General features: G+C 48.5%; 1 protein-coding gene across 2 annotated transcripts in view; it reads right to left on the bottom strand.

The window, feature by feature from the left end:
• Positions 1-17174, bottom strand: part of PARG (poly(ADP-ribose) glycohydrolase) — a 1076399-nt gene that overhangs the window by 1029868 nt on the left and 29357 nt on the right. For both annotated transcript variants that reach the window (XM_086922071.1, XM_086922072.1), the window contains exon 2: positions 5184-5250. In XM_086922071.1, coding sequence (XP_086778197.1) covers positions 5184-5250 — 67 coding nt within the window. The remainder of the gene's footprint in view (positions 1-5183; positions 5251-17174) is intronic.

Genomic DNA, 17174 nt, shown 5'->3' with positions numbered 1-17174 from the left:
AATCTTGAACTTCTCCTTCCAGGGGAAGCGATTGACGTTTCGAAGGTCAGAGATGGGACGAAGGCTCTTGTACGTCTTAGGAACCAAGAAATAGAGGGAATAACAACCATAACCTACTTCTGGCATCGGAACGCGCTCAATGGCCCCCTTGGCCAAGTGGGCAGTAACTACCTGCTGGAGAAGTGTCAAGTGATCCTCCGACATGCCGTGGTACTGTGGCGGCATGGCTGGCGGGGTAGTCTCGATGGGGAGGGAGTAATCCCTTCGGACTATTTGCATAACCCACCTGTTCGAGGTGATGGTGTGCCAGTGGGGGAGGTGATGGCAAATCCTGTCACCCACTGGCATTTTGTGGGCCTGAAACACCGGACTAGGAAGGTTTGGAGGAAGTGGCGGCAGGGGAGGTGGTGGACTGACCCGCCCGCTGGCCCCATGACCCACCTCTGCGGGTCCCACATCCGCAGCTGCGCTGAGATTGTTGCTGCGCAGGCCTGTGGCTCTGAAACAAACGTGTCTGGCCACCCCTCCCTTGACCACGAAAGGAGCGAAAAGCAGAAGCGGAAGGAGTGCGCATGGCCGAAAGGCCTAAGTACTTGGCTGTAGCCCGTGAGTCCTTAAAACGCACCAACGCACTATCTGCTTTGTCGCCAAAAAGGCGAGTGCCATCAAAGGGCATGTCCATCAGAGTGTTCTGGACATCCCAGAAAAGCCAGTCGTCCTCAGCCAGGCGTGGTGGCATAGCGACAGTGTCATGGAAATAGTCATGCCCAGCGAGTTGGCGGTGTAAAGGCCACAAAGAATTGTGAACTTGGCTGCGTCTCTCCCCTCAGCAACAGTTTGGGAGAGCACTGTCCGGGCCTCCTCCGGACACTGAGGCAGCACCTGCGCAACCGGATCCCACACAGAATGGGAATAATGGCCCAATAGCCATGCAGTATTCACAGACTGCAACCCTGAACTGGCGGAAGTAAAGATTTTCTTCCCAAACTGTTCCAGTTTCTTGGACTCCCTGCTGGTGGTGTGGAAGGGAATGCGCTTGGGGATGCAGAGGCTTGGACAACCAAGCTCTTAGGGGAAGGGTGTTGGGAGAGGAAAAGGGGGTCGCCCGGGGCCGGGCAATGGCGTCTGGCCACGTTTCTATCCACAGAAGCCCCTGTGTTGGGCCTAGACCAGGTGCCCAAAAGAACATCCGAAAGTGCGTCATTAAAGGGCAGCAGCGGCTCCAAAGAGGAAGACACTGGCCGAAGCACTTCTGTCAGGAGGTTAGTCCTGGCGGCCACCATAGGGAGCTCGAGGTGGAGCGCCTCAGCTGCCTTACGCAATACCACATAATATGTACCACCTTCCTCCGTAGCCACAGTAGGAGGAGACAGTGTGCTAGGTTCTGGAGTAAAATCCAGGTCACCTACATCCTCCAAATCCTCTTCCCAGTCCGGGTCTAACTTGCACTGGGTTGCAAGAGGGTCCTCGGACCCCTCCCAGTCCTCCCCATCCTACAGAACCTGCGGGGCAGGCGGAAAGAAGGGGGTGGATAAGAAAGGGATAGAAATTCCCCATCGGCGTCAGAATTGGTGTCAATCGACACCGGCACCGTCTCCACGTCGGGGTGGAAGCCAGGGATGGCATCGGCCGGGGAGCCAGCCGACAACAGCGGTGGCGCCGTTGACGTCGGTGGAGGTCGTATGAGGCCAACCGACATCGGCTGGGATCCATGCATGGATCCATGGGGGTCTCTCAGCATCAAGACCGGAGTCATCGACGACGTCAGGCAGGAGCCGACGACGCAGAAGAGCAGGGACCCCCAGTCGGGCCCGCGGGGCCCAAAGGCATGTCGGCGGGGCCAGACGGCCCAAAGACGTGTGCCATGGCTGACAGCACCTCCTGCAGCTGGGCCTGAGTCACCGATGGACCCGGAAAGGAAGGGTAGGCCATCGGCAACTGCATAGGCTCCGCCAGAGCCATGGGGTTGGCCGCAGCCTGTGCCTTGTCACGCAACAGGCTAGGCAAAGAGCAGTTTCTGCCCTCTCTGGCTAAGCGCCATACTGGGTTACCTAAACAATCGCTTCCATTTTCCTCCTCCCTTGTTCAGGCTATCCTCCCTGGGACTCGAGCCAGGTGTCTAAGTGAAGTGTGACTTCCCTGTTAAAGCAGATGTAAAGCAAGGTCTTTTGGGAGCACTAGGTAAAATGACATATTGCTACTGGGGCAGTAGCCTTCCCCTAAGAGGCATTTTTAGAGCCATTTTGATCAAATCTGGGTACTCCTTGTGTGCTTGTGTGGTGGTATTGTGACACAGTTGCATGTAGTGGCCTTAGATCAACAAAATTACAGAGAGAGTAAAGCCAACTGGTGTAGAAGGAACTGTTGTTGCATCCTTAAGCAGCTTGACCAACCATAAGCTTTCAACCTGCAAAAGATCTTTGAGGTTTAAGGAAAAACAAGACCACGGGAAAATATCTGAGAAAAAGGTTGAGTACTGCCTCACATGTAGAGTAAGTAGTCAGTCGTAAAAAGTGGTCGGTCATCACTCCTTTTGTACTACACAAGAAGTGACAAAGGTGTACCCTAGCCTGGCATCTGATAATATTGGTTGTCAGTAATTGCACCTGCACAACTCCTAGCCTTTGCCCTATAAGTGCCTATTATCCTCAGAGGGCCAGACTGTCAGGCTGGCAAGCATGCACATTGAGGTAAGAGAACTGCGGCATGTTCACTAGGATCCTTATTTCTGTAGCACACAAACTAATTTTACAAACGTGTCTCAGAGGACATTCCAAGCCCTACTGACCAGCACTACAGTGGAGGTCAGGCTCACCTGGCAAACCTGGAATTCTCTATATTATTTGAAATAAAGTCTTCCTTTAGAAGTTCTTGTAACTACTATGGCTTTTTTGGTCAATTCATATGAATATTTTGCTGGAAATACACCATTTTATATATAAAAGTCTCAGAGGTAAAAACTCCATAAACTTCTCTTGGGACACTTGTTTTGTGCTCACTCTCTGCACATGTTCATGCTAGAAATTTCAGGATTTTATCTTGTGTCCCATCATTTTCAAAGTTCACCAGCCACAGCTGGTTGATTAACATGTGGAGCCATGTTGGCTGCTTGTAACCATGCTTGTTCTAGGCCTTCTGGGTGATGACTGCCTACCTGGGCATCTGATCTCCCATAAAACCAGGAGTGAAACCAAACAGGTGTGATACTATCAAAGACTATGAGAGCATACAGAGTGAAAATTTGAGGTAAAACAGGTATAAAACCCTTAGTTAATTTAAACATCGAAAGTGCAGAGGAGAGAATAGAAGAAATGTATCAAGGTTCAGACCAGCGTTTCCAAAACTAGGTTATCAGCAGATTTCAGGTAAGGTGGGAAAGGTCAATGAATAATGATGCCTTTACAATCAGTATGTATATCATGTTTCATTTGCTGTGCTTCAAAGACAGAGGTCAATTGTCAGGCTATGTCATCTGACAAACTGCTGCTTATTATTTTAACACAGGATTGGTGTTTAATTTTCTTTCTCTGACTGCAAAAAGAGAGCAGTTTTTCAAATGAACAATTTGACAATCTTGCTGGGGTATATGGAGTAGCTGTAGGATGTCATTTTTTGAACACTCAATACAATATAAAAACCTGTAAATAAACTGTACACATATTCAAGAATAGATAAGCAGTAAGGAAAGAAAAAATTAAGCAATTTTTTGTAATTCTGAAGTGTGATTGAAACAAAGACTTCAATAGGATCAAAACAAATCAAAACACTTTACTTGGAGATGCGCAAATGATAAATATTCAATTAAACATGATTTCCACACATTATCATTTATGCACTATAACATGTTATCAGTATAACTATGTCTAGTGCAAATTTAGTGGCACATGGAAAATGCGCTGTCAGCAAATGATATTGCACAATACTTTAGTAATATTTTTGTGATGGCGTGTCCAAAATGCACAACCAGCTTCATACTATACCTTTACCACTCACCTGCTGAATACATTTGCCACTTTGTGCGAAGCTAGGATTTTTCACAATCCCTACGACTTCAATCAAGTAACATTATTATCAGTGGCCCACTCTCATAATTGTTCCAGCACCACCGGTGAACAGGTGCTAAACTGTGCTTAAGTCTTGTTAAAAAAAAACTGCAAGAATTCCTAAGCAAGACTCATGGTGAACCTTCACAGCAATTTGAAACCATGTCTACTGTTATGTTTAACAAATATCCCCACCTCATATTTGTTAAAGCTAGGTGGGTAGCAAAAGTTTGTCGTTCTAAAAATTAGATTGTGGATCTAAAAGGTTTGGGAAGCACTGGCCTAGACTAACACAAGGACTTGGCTGGAGTGAGAATGCACAAGTATGAGATCATTGCAGACTATAACACATAGGGACACAAGAGGGGTGAAACTGAAGAGGTGAATTATATTAAAGTGTTAAACAACAATGGGAATAAAGAGGTATCGCACAATAATTGTCTAGGTGAATGCATTTTGTAATCACTTGAAAAAAGTTACTGGAAAATGTTTGTGTTGTCAAAATCCATAAGCACTGATAATCATACATTTTCGTAAAACGATACAAAATGCCCCCGGTAATACATGTTCTCTCCCACTGACCAGGTGCTTAGCCCTTTCTGAGAGATTTGGAATGATTAGGTATTTATTTGGAGAAGAAGTGTTTGAGTCTTTACAATTTCAAGCAGTTTAGAGGAAATACTGGGAGGTAGATTGTAAGGCATATGAGATAACTGTGTGTGTACTCTCTGGAAAAACTTGAACATAAGAATGTCAGAACTATTTCAGGCTTCCACCAACTTGGTCCCATGACTACGAGAGATTTTTAGACATTTGTAACATTTTAATAATACAAAGAAAAAACCTTAACTTAATATTACAAGTTATAATTGTTGGCACAATACCCGGAGTTCTAAAAGGAGTTCTCTCCGTCATAATCATTCTATTGCTCCCTAACCTGGAAGCAAGCCGAAGAATATAATATTTTCTTACACTGCTACAAGACATGGCCACAGAAGACCACCAAATGCTATGTGTTCATCAAATTAAGCTGTCTGACAAAAGAAAAAGAAAGGTTGTCATCATGGAATGCAATAAGCTTATGAGTAGCACCATGTTTGGAATATTGCCTACAAACATTTGTGTATTACAAAATCATACCTCTTTGACTTGCAGTGCTTTTGTCCGGTAGGATGAAACCAAGAGGAAATTGGTCTTTGTGTTAAGACTGAAAAAGAAAAAAAAGGGGGGACATATAATTAAATAACACAATAACGCTCATAATATTTCATTACACATTATTTAGATAGTTGTCAAAATCACTTTTATGGGGGGCGTAGCCAGCAACGTGGCCAAATAAGACACTTCTGCTGGAGGTCTGGCAGCCCGCACAGAATCCTGACATAATCCTGCCTTTGAAACTTCAACTAACCTTTCAAAAACTGTACCTCCAAGTGCCTAGGAGAGGCGAGGCGCAGTGCTTGGAAAGAAGCAGAGCCCACTGAAGTAAGCTCCGAAGACGTGGTGTGTAAGCAGCGCAGCGCTGCAAAATGGCAGATGATCGATGCCTGGCAATCTGAGGGAAGCCGAGGAGTAAGTGACATCGCTTAGCAGAGCGGTGAGCCCCCGGCGGCGGTGAGGAACTGAAGCCGAGCAGAGAAGGCGGCGAAATGGAGGGTCCTGGCGCAGACCTGACTGCGTGGGTGAGTTGCCGGTAGCGGAAGACAGAGTATGTGGTCCGCTGATAGAATTCACTTTTCGACACCTAATTACTTATTGCTGATGTGTGAGTTAGCATCATATGGCTAACTGATGACGTTCGTATATGCACTTCCTTACGTATATTCAAATGCATGTGTGACCACATTAGTTTCTTAGCTTAGCCTGTGTGCCACCATTTTGTGTAACCCTCTGTGCCTGCAGGCCCTGCTCGCTCATATGCCCCTCCCGCAGCAATACAGAAATGTACTAAGACAGCAGTTTTCGTTTCTCAGCTTACTGTGGCCGAAACTAACAAGTCTCTTTATCAGTAATGCTCCACGACCTTGAGTAGAGATAATGATGTATCCCTTGCAGGTGCAGATGCCTGCTCTATGAGAGCATTGTTCACTGGTCTGAGGCTCGGTAACTTTCCACAAGGGGCGTACCCCTCATTACTGTATTGCATTATAATGTATTGCTGTGGTGCAGATAGTCAGTCCTCTCGTTCGCACTCCTAGGAGTGAGGTCGGACAGGGCCCTCTCATATGAGTGTTGTTTGGCCTAATAAAGACTTTTGTTTATTCTTCTCCACTGTCCGGCTGACTTCCTGCATAGTGACTATAGGTGAGTGCGGTAAGTCACTCGGGTGGATTTGAGCCACGCTTATCAGATGGCGCCCGAATAGGGACCCCGCGATAAGGATCTTTCTCACCCGTAAGTGGGTAGCAGAAGACCGGGGACCCGCTGGTCGGCACGGTGGGCCCGGGTACCCATCTGATGCCGAGCTTGGTTCTCGCAGCGCTGCCCCACCCTGCTGATCGGGAGAGGTCCCGGTTCGGATCCTACGCCGGGGTCCAGAAGGCGGAACTTGAAGCTGACCGTGTTGGTCTTGGCAGCCGGAGGTGGAGAACGGTAGAGGTCGGTGCCGCCTACGGAAGGTGAGTGGTCCACCTGTGATTGTTTAAGTAACGGGAGTGTTCCGGGAGACTAGGGTGTCTCCAGCGGTTTGAGGAGCCGGTGTGCTCCTGGGGCTAGTGTGCTCCGGGGAACTCAGAGTACGAGTTGGTGCTCTGACAGACTTGACGAGGTTGGGGACGTATTAGATGTAATTGTCGGTAGCGATCCGACCGGGTGGTACTGTGGTGAAGGCGTGGCTCATTGTGGGCAGACTCTGGTGCGCTTACCCTGAACTCCTAGTGTGGTGGTTCGGTGGAGGTGAGATCTGGGTTTCCCGCGGTAAAGTGCGCAGTGATCCATAGTGCCGCACGGGTGGCGGATCTGTTCCCCGTCCTCAGAACAGTTAGTGTACTGTTCGGTCTGCGGTAGAGTCCAGGTTCCCCAGGACTTGGTCGACGGGCCTTGTCCCATTTGGTAACACGTGTTTGGAGATATTGTGTATGCGTGTGTGTGGTTTTCTAATGTATGTTTATATGTGCGTATGAACGAGCTCGAGCTGGTCTGTGGTGAAGTGTTCTCTTTCACACCGAAGTAAAGATGCCGTGTTTTAGTAAGTTACGATGTTTCGGATGCTGTTGTCGACCCTCAGATACTAGACTGGCCGAGAGCCAACCTGCACCCCCTGAAGGGACTCCGAGCTTTGATATGTATGTCAAACATGGACTGGTCCCGCTTTTGTTTGGTACTTTGTGGCACCGGTACACTGCTGATAATGTGGATTTACAATGGCCTTTGACGGGTTCTTTTGATGAAGCTAAGTTGGACTACTTGCAGGACAAATTGTTTGCTAAGCGTAGCCGTCAGAGTATGTTCGACTCTTTGCGAGTGTGGCAGAAAGAGGCCAGGAAACGCAAGATGCGAGAGGAGAAAGAGGAGTATAAAAGGTCCACCCAGACTATGGCGCAGAAGGCGAGAGAGCAGGTCGGAAATGAGAATGCGCTACGAATGGAGCGCTCAGATAGACTTTGTAGGTTGAAAGAAAATAAAAGTTATGTAGTGCGAGAGGACGATCCGGATGAGATGGAAGACATTTTGAATACCCGACCCCCTCCCCCTTATGCCCCACAGTCCTTGTACCCCTCCTTGCCAATTTCAGCCCCCGTTAGTGGAGCTCTGGGTCCTTCAGCGAGTGCCCCCCAACAATCTTCGCCCTCAACACCAATTGTCTCATCACCCCAGACCACTTTGCCCGCCCCCTCCCAATTTTCTTTAGCACTTCCTACTGTTTCAGCTAGTACTACCCCCGGCCAGGAAATGCTAACACCGAGTCGAGGCGCAGGTAGTGGACTACTCTCACAGGTACGGAAGTTGCTTACGCGTTCTACGGTTGGTTTAGATGAAAGGAGCATGGTGGCCAATCAGGCATGTCAGTGGGCCAGGAATAATATTTATTCGTTTGAAGATATTTGGTCCACCATGAAAGATTTTGAGCCTTTGATGCAGCAGCACGCTTTGTGGCATATGTCCAATGTATTGATACCGCTTTGGGAGCAGGGGTATGGAGGTGTGGCTCCGGCGACGTTACGAGATATACAGACCGGAGCCTATAGAACGAATACTGGGGTGAGGGAAGTGATGAGTAGTTTACGTGCACTATTACAATACAGGAATGAATTACCCTCTGCTGGCACGCCCCATTTCCCAGGTCTCCACCCAATGCGCGAGGTGCACCCTATTTTTCATCCCGAGGTCCCTGAGTTGCTAGATCCAGTAACAAAGGCTGTTACTAGGAATAGGATTGATGCACATTTCCAGGAGCAATGGGTGTATACGCCATGGAAGAGAAGTGAGGTATTATCATTGAAGGCCCAGCTACCGGATTCTCGAAAGAACCCGACTGCCTATTACAAAGAGCTTACAGAAGCGGCGTCTTCCACTGTAATGACGTTGGCCGATGTTGAATTGTTTTTCGGGCTTTTGGTCCCGGTTGATGTGTGGCGGCAAGTGAAAGGTACTGACCATGTGGAAGAGTTAGGAGGTACATGGCAGGAATTGCAGGATTGGGACAAGGAGCGTAAGCCAGGGGAGAAGCTGAAGGCTGAGATACTAGCACTGCCAGGGCGTATTATAAAGTATATGCATTCTCTCATTCCCCCGAAAAAGGTAGATTGGGACAAGTTAACGGCTTGTAAACAGAAAAAGGATGAGGCGGTCTCTGATTTCTTTACGAGGTTTGAGGAAACGTTTATGGATTTTAGTGGGCAGGATGTGTCACAGGATGGAGGGTTACGGCTTTTTGTCAACAGGTTTGTCACGAACTTATTGCCTGAAATATCAGCTAGACTGCAAGCGTCGGAGAGCACGTGGACAACGTCCTCTCCTTCGGGAATACTCAGTATGGCGCAATATTACGAGCACAGGGAAAATGAGAGCAAGGACAAGCAGGAAAAGAAGGCTAAGGATTTAAAGACAAGGGTTTTGTTGCAGCAAGTGGCGAGAGGCAGAGGCAGGGGTGCGGCGCCGAGTCGCGGAGGCGGATTTGGGAGAGGTGATAGCAGGGAAAGGCTGGGACCGAATCAGTGCGCAAAGTGCAAGCAGGAGGGGCACTGGTGGAGGGATTGCCCCCTGTTTCAGTCGAGTACTGGTGTAGGGCGCGGGCGAGGAAGAGGTGGTGGTGATGCTGGGAGACAGGTGGCACGGTCGGAAGGAGGTGGGAGACCGGGTGGAAATTATTTTGACAATAATACAAACAGGCAACAGTTGCAGAGGGGCGGTGGTCAGTACTATAACGAGGATTACTCAGTTGACGATTTGACAGGGTTCTCCCACAACTAGGACAGCGTAGGACAGAGCATGGGACCAGTACTTATGGAAGTTGATCAGAGGGGACCTTACGTCGAAGCTGACTTAATGGGGTCTCAACAAAAATTTCTAGTGGATACGGGTGCAATGAAAAGTTCAGTGGCTCGTTCTCGGGTCCCAGGGGCGGCTCTGTCTGGCAAAAATAATATATCCGTGGGTTTCGCAGGAACCCCGGTGATTAGCCCTATTTCTAAACCTCTCACGTTAACGATTGGCCCTTTTACTGTTGATTCACCGTTTTTATTGACATCAAATTGTGGAGAAAATTTGCTGGGTTTAGATTTATTGAAGAGATTGCATGCCACCATCTATTGTTCTCCGGATGGCGTGTACCTTACTCTAGGCCCGAATGTTGCCCGCCCATTACAGTGTTTTTCAAAAGATGACCCGTTACCACCTGAGTTCCGAGGCATACCCGACAGCTTGTGGGCTGTCAGTGATAATGATGTAGGAAAAATGGATATTGCCCCGGTGACAATAAGAGTGAAGGTGGGAGCCAAATTGCCCAGAGTTCCACAATACAGAATACCTAGGGAGGGAGAGAAGGCCTTGTTACAAATAATACAAGATTTGATACGGTCTGGAGTAGTGGAAGAGACTGATTCGAACATATGTAACAGTCCTATTTTGCCTATTCTTAAGAGACGGTCACCTGATGCTACTGATAATACTCCTGATGTTTATAGATTTGTGATTGATTTACGGCAAGTAAATAGAGTAGTGGAGCCACAGTATCCGGTGGTCTCGGACATCACTACAATATTGACCATGATTCCCCCTTCGGCCAAATATTTCTCTGTCCTAGACTTGAAAAATGCTTTCTTCAGTATTCCAGTACATGAGGACAGCCGTTATCTATTTGGATTCTCATTGGCTGGCCGAAGCTTCCGCTTCAAGAGAATTCCTCAGGGGTACACTGAGAGTCCGAGCATATACAGTCAGGCCCTAAAGGCACAATTGGATGACCTGGAACTTCCACCTGGCAACGTCATGTTGCAATATGTGGATGATATCCTAATAGCATCGGACGACGAGCAGGGTTGTCGGGATGCTACTGTGAAATTGTTACACCATTTGGCTAAAAGGGGGCATAAAGTGTCCCTTCCGAAATTTCAATACTGTCGAACGGAGGTCACCTATCTCGGTCACCTCCTTTCGAAAGTGGGGAGGAGATTGACGCCAGAGCGCATAAAAGCGATCACTAACATGCAGGTCCCTAACACGCAGCGAGAGGTGCGCGCGTTCTTAGGCATAACATCGTATTGTCGTCAGTGGATACCTAACTATGCGTTACTAACAAAACCCCTATTGTATCTGACTACCAAAGAAGTGCGCGAGCCCCTACCCTGGACCCCCGCATGTCAAGAAGCGTTTGAGTCACTAAAAACGTCTTTGTGTTCTGCGCCAGTTCTTGGAACACCTGATTACCAGAAGCCTTTTGTTCTCTATGTGCACGAGGCGGAAGGTTGCGCGTTGTCTGTCTTAACTCAGTGTTTCGGGGGGAAGCAGAGACCTTGTGCTTACTTCTCTGCCATGCTCGATAATGTGGCAAGAGCGCTGCCGAGCTGTCTGAGAGCCACGGCGGCTGCTGCGGTCTCTATAAGACAATCGGCAGGGCTCGTATTGGGATCAGACCTCACAGTAATGGTACCGCATGCTGTGGACATTTTGCTGAACAGGACACAGACGCAGCACTTAACTAGTGCTCGTCTTACGGGTTATGAGATGACTCTTTTTGCACCCCATGTTACGATTAAAAGGTGTGCTACACTGAACCCTGCCACCTTGTTACCTATCCCCACAGATACAGATACCAAAGACGATGACATACATGATTGTCTGTTCAGGACGGAAGAGGAGACAAAGGGGAGGGTGGATCTGACAGACGGGCCCTTGGACGAACCAGACGGGGAGTTGTATGTGGATGGGTCCTGTTTTAAATTACCAGACGGTACATCGACGGCAGCATATGCAATAACAACATTACAAACGGTGGTGGAGACTTCTAGAATACCTTACAATTCTGCCCAGGCTGCTGAGATTATTGCCTTACTGAGAGCATGTGAGTTGAGTGAGGGGTTGGATGTGAACATCTATACTGATAGCCAATACGCCTTTGGCGTGGCTCATAATTATGGGCGACTTTGGGCAGAACGGGGATTTTTGACTTCCCACGGACAGCGTATACAACATGGTCCACTGATATTACGACTGCTAACGGCACTGACACTACCCAAAAGATTGGCTGTGATAAAATGTAGCGCACACAAGACGATAGTGGATGATGTTGGAAGAGGCAATGCTTTTGCTGATGAGACAGCAAAGGAAACTGCTAGAGAAAAATTACCTCGGATGTTTGTGGCAGGGCCAGCCAGATGGGTCCCAGATGTTCATATGTTCGCGGACACTGTACAGAGTGTCAAGAACATACAGGGAAAAGCGACAAACGAGGAATTGAGAGCATGGAAGGATGGGCAGGGACGACTGGATGCGGATGAATGTTGGACAGATGCGACAGACAAGAGACGATGGCTGCTACCGAATGCGTATGTTCTTCCAGTAGTGACGATGGCGCATGGACCTGCCCATGTGAGCGCCAAGGGTATCTGCAAGCTGTTAGACCCGGTGTGGAGTAATAAAAATATCTCTAAAATGGCCACTAATTTGGTTCGCCAGTGTATGGTGTGTTTGAGACACAATCCTGGAAAAGGTACTCCTGTCCCAACTGGAAATTTTGCACCCCCTTCTTTCCCTTTCGAGGTGATCCAGATGGATTACATCGAAATGGAAAGGGTCAACAACTTGAAGTACGTCCTTGTAGTCGTATGTGCTTTTAGTAGGTGGGTGGAGGCGTACGCTACGAAAGATTGTACAGCCATTTCTACTGCTAAAATGTTGATAAAGGAGTATTTCTCCCGCTTCGGATTACCTAGGGTGATCTGGAGTGATAATGGTACGTCCTTTAATGCTGAATTAGTGAAACAAATATGCAAAGGTTTGCACATTTCCCAGAAGTTCCACTCAGCCTTGCATCCTCAGGCGGCAGGACTGGTGGAACGGTTTAACGGCACGCTCAAGCTAAAGATGGCCAAAATATGTGAGAGTACAGGTCTCCGTTGGCCAGACGCACTTCCCTTAGCTTTGCTTTCAACGAGAGTCACTGTAAATGCAAAAATGGGCGTCTCTCCCCATGAGGTGGTATTCGGCCGTCCGGCCAATATCTGGGGAGTGCCCAGACCTAAATGCTTCTCTGAAGTGCCATACCCTCTGTTGACAGATTATCTGTATGCTTTGACTAAAGATCTCCGTTCTATTCATCAGCAGGTAGCAGACACTCTGAAGCCGTTGCCGGAGGAGCCTGGTCATTCCATCCACCCAGGGGACTGGGTTGTAGTGCGACGATACCAGCGGAAGTCTTGCCTGGAGCCAAGGTGGTCAGAGCCGCGCCAGGTGCTCCTCACCACGCGCACGGCGCTTCGGATCGACGGCAGGAAAGCGTGGACTCACGCCTCACACGTAAAGAGAGTCCCGCTCCCGTTGCCCTATGACAAATGGGTACAGGATGGCATCGCTGACCAAGAGCACGAGTCTATACCGAGGTATGTTCCCTTCTCGGATGCTTCACTGATTGGAGAAGAGCGTAGCGGAATAGAGAATTCAGTGACCTCTACTACTCCCCTTGCTACTAGTGAAGAGACATCAGAAAGTACAGCGTCTGCCACAGATACACCTGTTTTGTTCACGGATCCTGAAGTGCCAGGGAGCACTCGCTATAATTTGAGGCCCCGAACAAGAAATAACAAGTAACAGTGCTGAAAATGATGGACTAGACACCGGAAGAAGGGCTTAGTGGATTTCCTGAATAAGAAGATTTAGTGGTAGGGATAGACTTATAAGAGCCCTGGTGTTTAGCCGAAGATTGTGTTCTTTGAGACTATAGAGTGGTGCGGGGCCCGAATTAAGTGCTTCCCTTGTTTCTAAATTGTTGAATAACATCGTTGGAGTCAGGTATGGACGGTAAAAGCCTGCCTGTGAGGCTTTGAAGGACACAGGGAGAAGATCCCTTTTTAAGGGTTGAAGAACCCCTCTGGCCGGTTGAGGATTGTCTGGGACTATTTTTCTAGTAGTAGTGTGATTTTTATTTTTTTGATTTTTGATATTTTTGAAAGATTCTTCTAAAATGTATCCCTTTGGGCGTCCCATTCCTGATGAGGAGCCGCCTTTTGCGGCTCCTCCGAGACCTGTGCCTGATTCCCCTTGGTTGGCCCTTCCCCGGAAAGGAAAGATTGTGGTCATAATAATTGTTTTGGTTGCCTTTTTAGTGACTCTTGGAATATTGTTTTTTCTAGACAAAGCTTACCCCGTTCATGTATTCGCACCCACACCCACTGCTGTTCCTGAACACAATATGATTACTGTTGACTATGGAGAAAGAATGTTGCGTAAAAGCTACAAAGACAATGTTTTTATTAAGACTTTGCACCATGCACATGCCACTACCAACTTGACTGATTGTTGGGTTTGCGGGCTTTTACCCTCTGCTGCCTATAAGAAAGACAGATTCCTTGCTCTTCCTTTGACGCCAGTGAATAGTTGTGTGGGGTGGTATACTCTTATAGGTCTTGTTAAATACTTCCAGCAGCCAGATTCTCTGACTCCCCGACTGCAGAATAGGGGGTGGACGATGACAATGCGAGTACGCCCTCTGCCTCCATCTTCCCTTGGACGAATATATACTGATGGACGTTTTGACCAGACTTTCATAGAGACGTGTGAGAAAAGGTTGGGCCGATTCTTGATACCAAATGATACTGACAGACTGAGGGACAGTTTCCTGAAATTGAACGCCACTCTATCTTACAGACACCCTCCAAAGAGTAACGACAGTTCCAAGTCCTTGATACCTCTGGCTGTGGTGGGTCCTCCTCCATTTTTCTGTATAGAGGGAAGGGGTCCCATAAAGGTTGGTAATAGCTCTTGTAATGTGACTGCTTCAATACGCCTGCCCCTTAGCCCCTCTTTGATTGCCCCACCAAGTATCTATTTCATCTGTGGCGATAATGGATACTTATGGTTACCTGAGGGTTGGGGTGGGGTGTGCTATTTAGCCTACATGATCCCCCCTGTGTATGTGGCTCCCTCTGATTACCACAAAACTCATCGTCGATTCCCCAGTCCTCAGGAACAGCAGCTAGAGCAGCGTAAAAGGAGGGAACTTCAGGTAGATGACGTCGACCAGACGGACACCTCGTATCAGCAATGGACTGATTTCTCTAAGGGTTTACTACCTTTCTGGGGCCCGATATTTAACAGTAGAGCTATTAGACGACTGTCTAGGGTAATGGAGAAGGTAGTTCTAACTGAAGCCGACATTACGACTAATATATCTGTTGAGATTCAGGCTATGAGATTATTCACGATCCAGAACAGGATGGTCCTTGACGTCATACTAGCTGATAGGGGCGGGGCCTGCCGCGTCATCGGGACGTCTTGATGCGTTTACATCCCTGACTCCGCCCCGACAGTTAACTTGGCAGTACAAAAATTGCATAGACTAGCGACTGAACTGCATCAGGATAACGGGACATGGTCCCTGCAGGGGTGGCTTTGGGGTGCCTTTTCTTCCTGGGGCTGGAAAATACTGATGGGTCTGGTTGGTGTCGTGACTATCATTTTAACTTGCTGCCTTTGCATATACTGTCTTCCCCCTTGTTGTTCAATGTGTGCTGCAAATATACGCCCGAAAAAGAAGCCACCTGGTCAATATACAAATTCTATGATTACTGAGATTCCTGCGGATGCAAGTTGGTTGATGTTCATTGCAGAAGATGTTCTAGATTAAAGACACAAAGTCCTGCCCCTAGAATGGATGTCGGCACTACCTTTTGGCAAATAAATGAGGCCATAGTTAGCCAATGATGCTAAAAGGAGGGTCTGATAGAATTCACTTTTCGACACCTAATTACTTATTGCTGATGTGTGAGTTAGCATCATATGGCTAACTGATGACGTTCGTATATGCACTTCCTTACGTATATTCAAATGCATGTGTGACCACATTAGTTTCTTAGCTTAGCCTGTGTGCCACCATTTTGTGTAACCCTCTGTGCCTGCAGGCCCTGCTCGCTCATATGCCCCTCCCGCAGCAATACAGAAATGTACTAAGACAGCAGTTTTCGTTTCTCAGCTTACTGTGGCCGAAACTAACAAGTCTCTTTATCAGTAATGTTCTCACATCCAGAGACGCTGAAGCCTAGCTCCACGGCCTTGAGTAGAGATAATGATGTATCCCTTGCAGGTGCAGATGCCTGCTCTATGAGAGCATTGTTCACTGGTCTGAGGCTCGGTAACTTTCCACAAGGGGCGTACCCCTCATTACTGTATTGCATTATAATGTATTGCTGTGGTGCAGAGAGTCAGTCCTCTCGTTCGCACTCCTAGGAGTGAGGTCGGACAGGGCCCTCTCATATGAGTGTTGTTTGGCCTAATAAAGACTTTTGTTTATTCTTCTCCACTGTCCGGCTGACTTCCTGCATAGTGACTATAGGTGAGTGCGGTAAGTCACTCGGGTGGATTTGAGCCACGCTTATCACCGCGCTGTGGTCCCTTCGAGACAGCCTGGCCGAGGTGAAAATAGATTGCAGGGAGATGACTCGGGTGGAACCTGTGGGGACCGATGTTAGCGGGACTGCCTTTTCGACTCCTGAACAGGCCCAGCAACTTTACTGGCTGTTGCCCGGACGTGGGGTTAGAAGCTGCGAGCTACGATATGGCTGCCCATCCGATGCAGAGGGCGGGTTGCGGTCCTCTGGAGGCCTTGTGATGGTCCACTCCAGTGAGGCAGGATCGGGAGTGTGGACAGTTGGAGCATAGACCATACCTGTGCAATGAGGATGGCGGGGGCACAGAGGGCCTCGCCCCCAGATGAGCTGACCAGAAGAGGCGAGGAGACACAGCACGGTCAGGCATCAGCACAAAAAGTGCCCGGGCTTGTGTGGAGAACCAAGATCCACGGACGGAACCAGCCTGAGACACCGGGTAAGAAACATACAGTGCACACTGAGGTGCCACCAGACTGCCTCAGGATCATCGGAGTCAGGCGGGCATGGGGAGTGAGGAGGTCTGCCCATGCCAAACCCTCCGATGCAGCAAACTAAACAAGTGCCCGCCCGGACAATGCAACCCTCCTGCAAGCGATCCACTCCACAAGAGAAGTCTTAGAAGGGAAATTGACTGAGCTACGATCAGAGGTGACCCGACTGCGCCAAGACATGCGCAACATCCCCAAGAGGGTGACACAAACAGAACGTCACATCTCTGAGGTGGAGGACACCTCAGGTACCCTGCGGAAAGAAGTCTCTGGCCTGACAGCATCGCTTCGTGAGGTCACCGGGAGAATGGATGATGCCAAAAATAGGGCCCGCTGAAATAATTTGAAATTTATTGTCTTTCCAGAGGGGGTGGAAGGATCCAACCCAGGAGCGTTCCTGACCCCATGGCTCAGGAGCTCATTGCTCGCGGCCGGGTTCTCGGACTGTTTCATCATCGAGCGGGCCCACAGGATGCCTAGTGCTGAAGTATGAGAACAGTTCAGTCTCCATATATCCGGATTTCACTCCTCAAGTCCAGCGACAAAGGATGGGGTTCCAGGGAGTGAAACGGCGCTTGCGGGACTTGGGACTCAAGTATGCG

The sequence above is a fragment of the Lissotriton vulgaris genome, chromosome 5, assembly GCF_964263255.1.
Source record: "Lissotriton vulgaris chromosome 5, aLisVul1.2, whole genome shotgun sequence".
Lineage (NCBI taxonomy): Eukaryota > Metazoa > Chordata > Amphibia > Caudata > Salamandridae > Lissotriton > Lissotriton vulgaris.
Note: the sequence above shows the minus strand (reverse complement) of the source record. Positions and strands in the feature narration are given on the sequence as shown.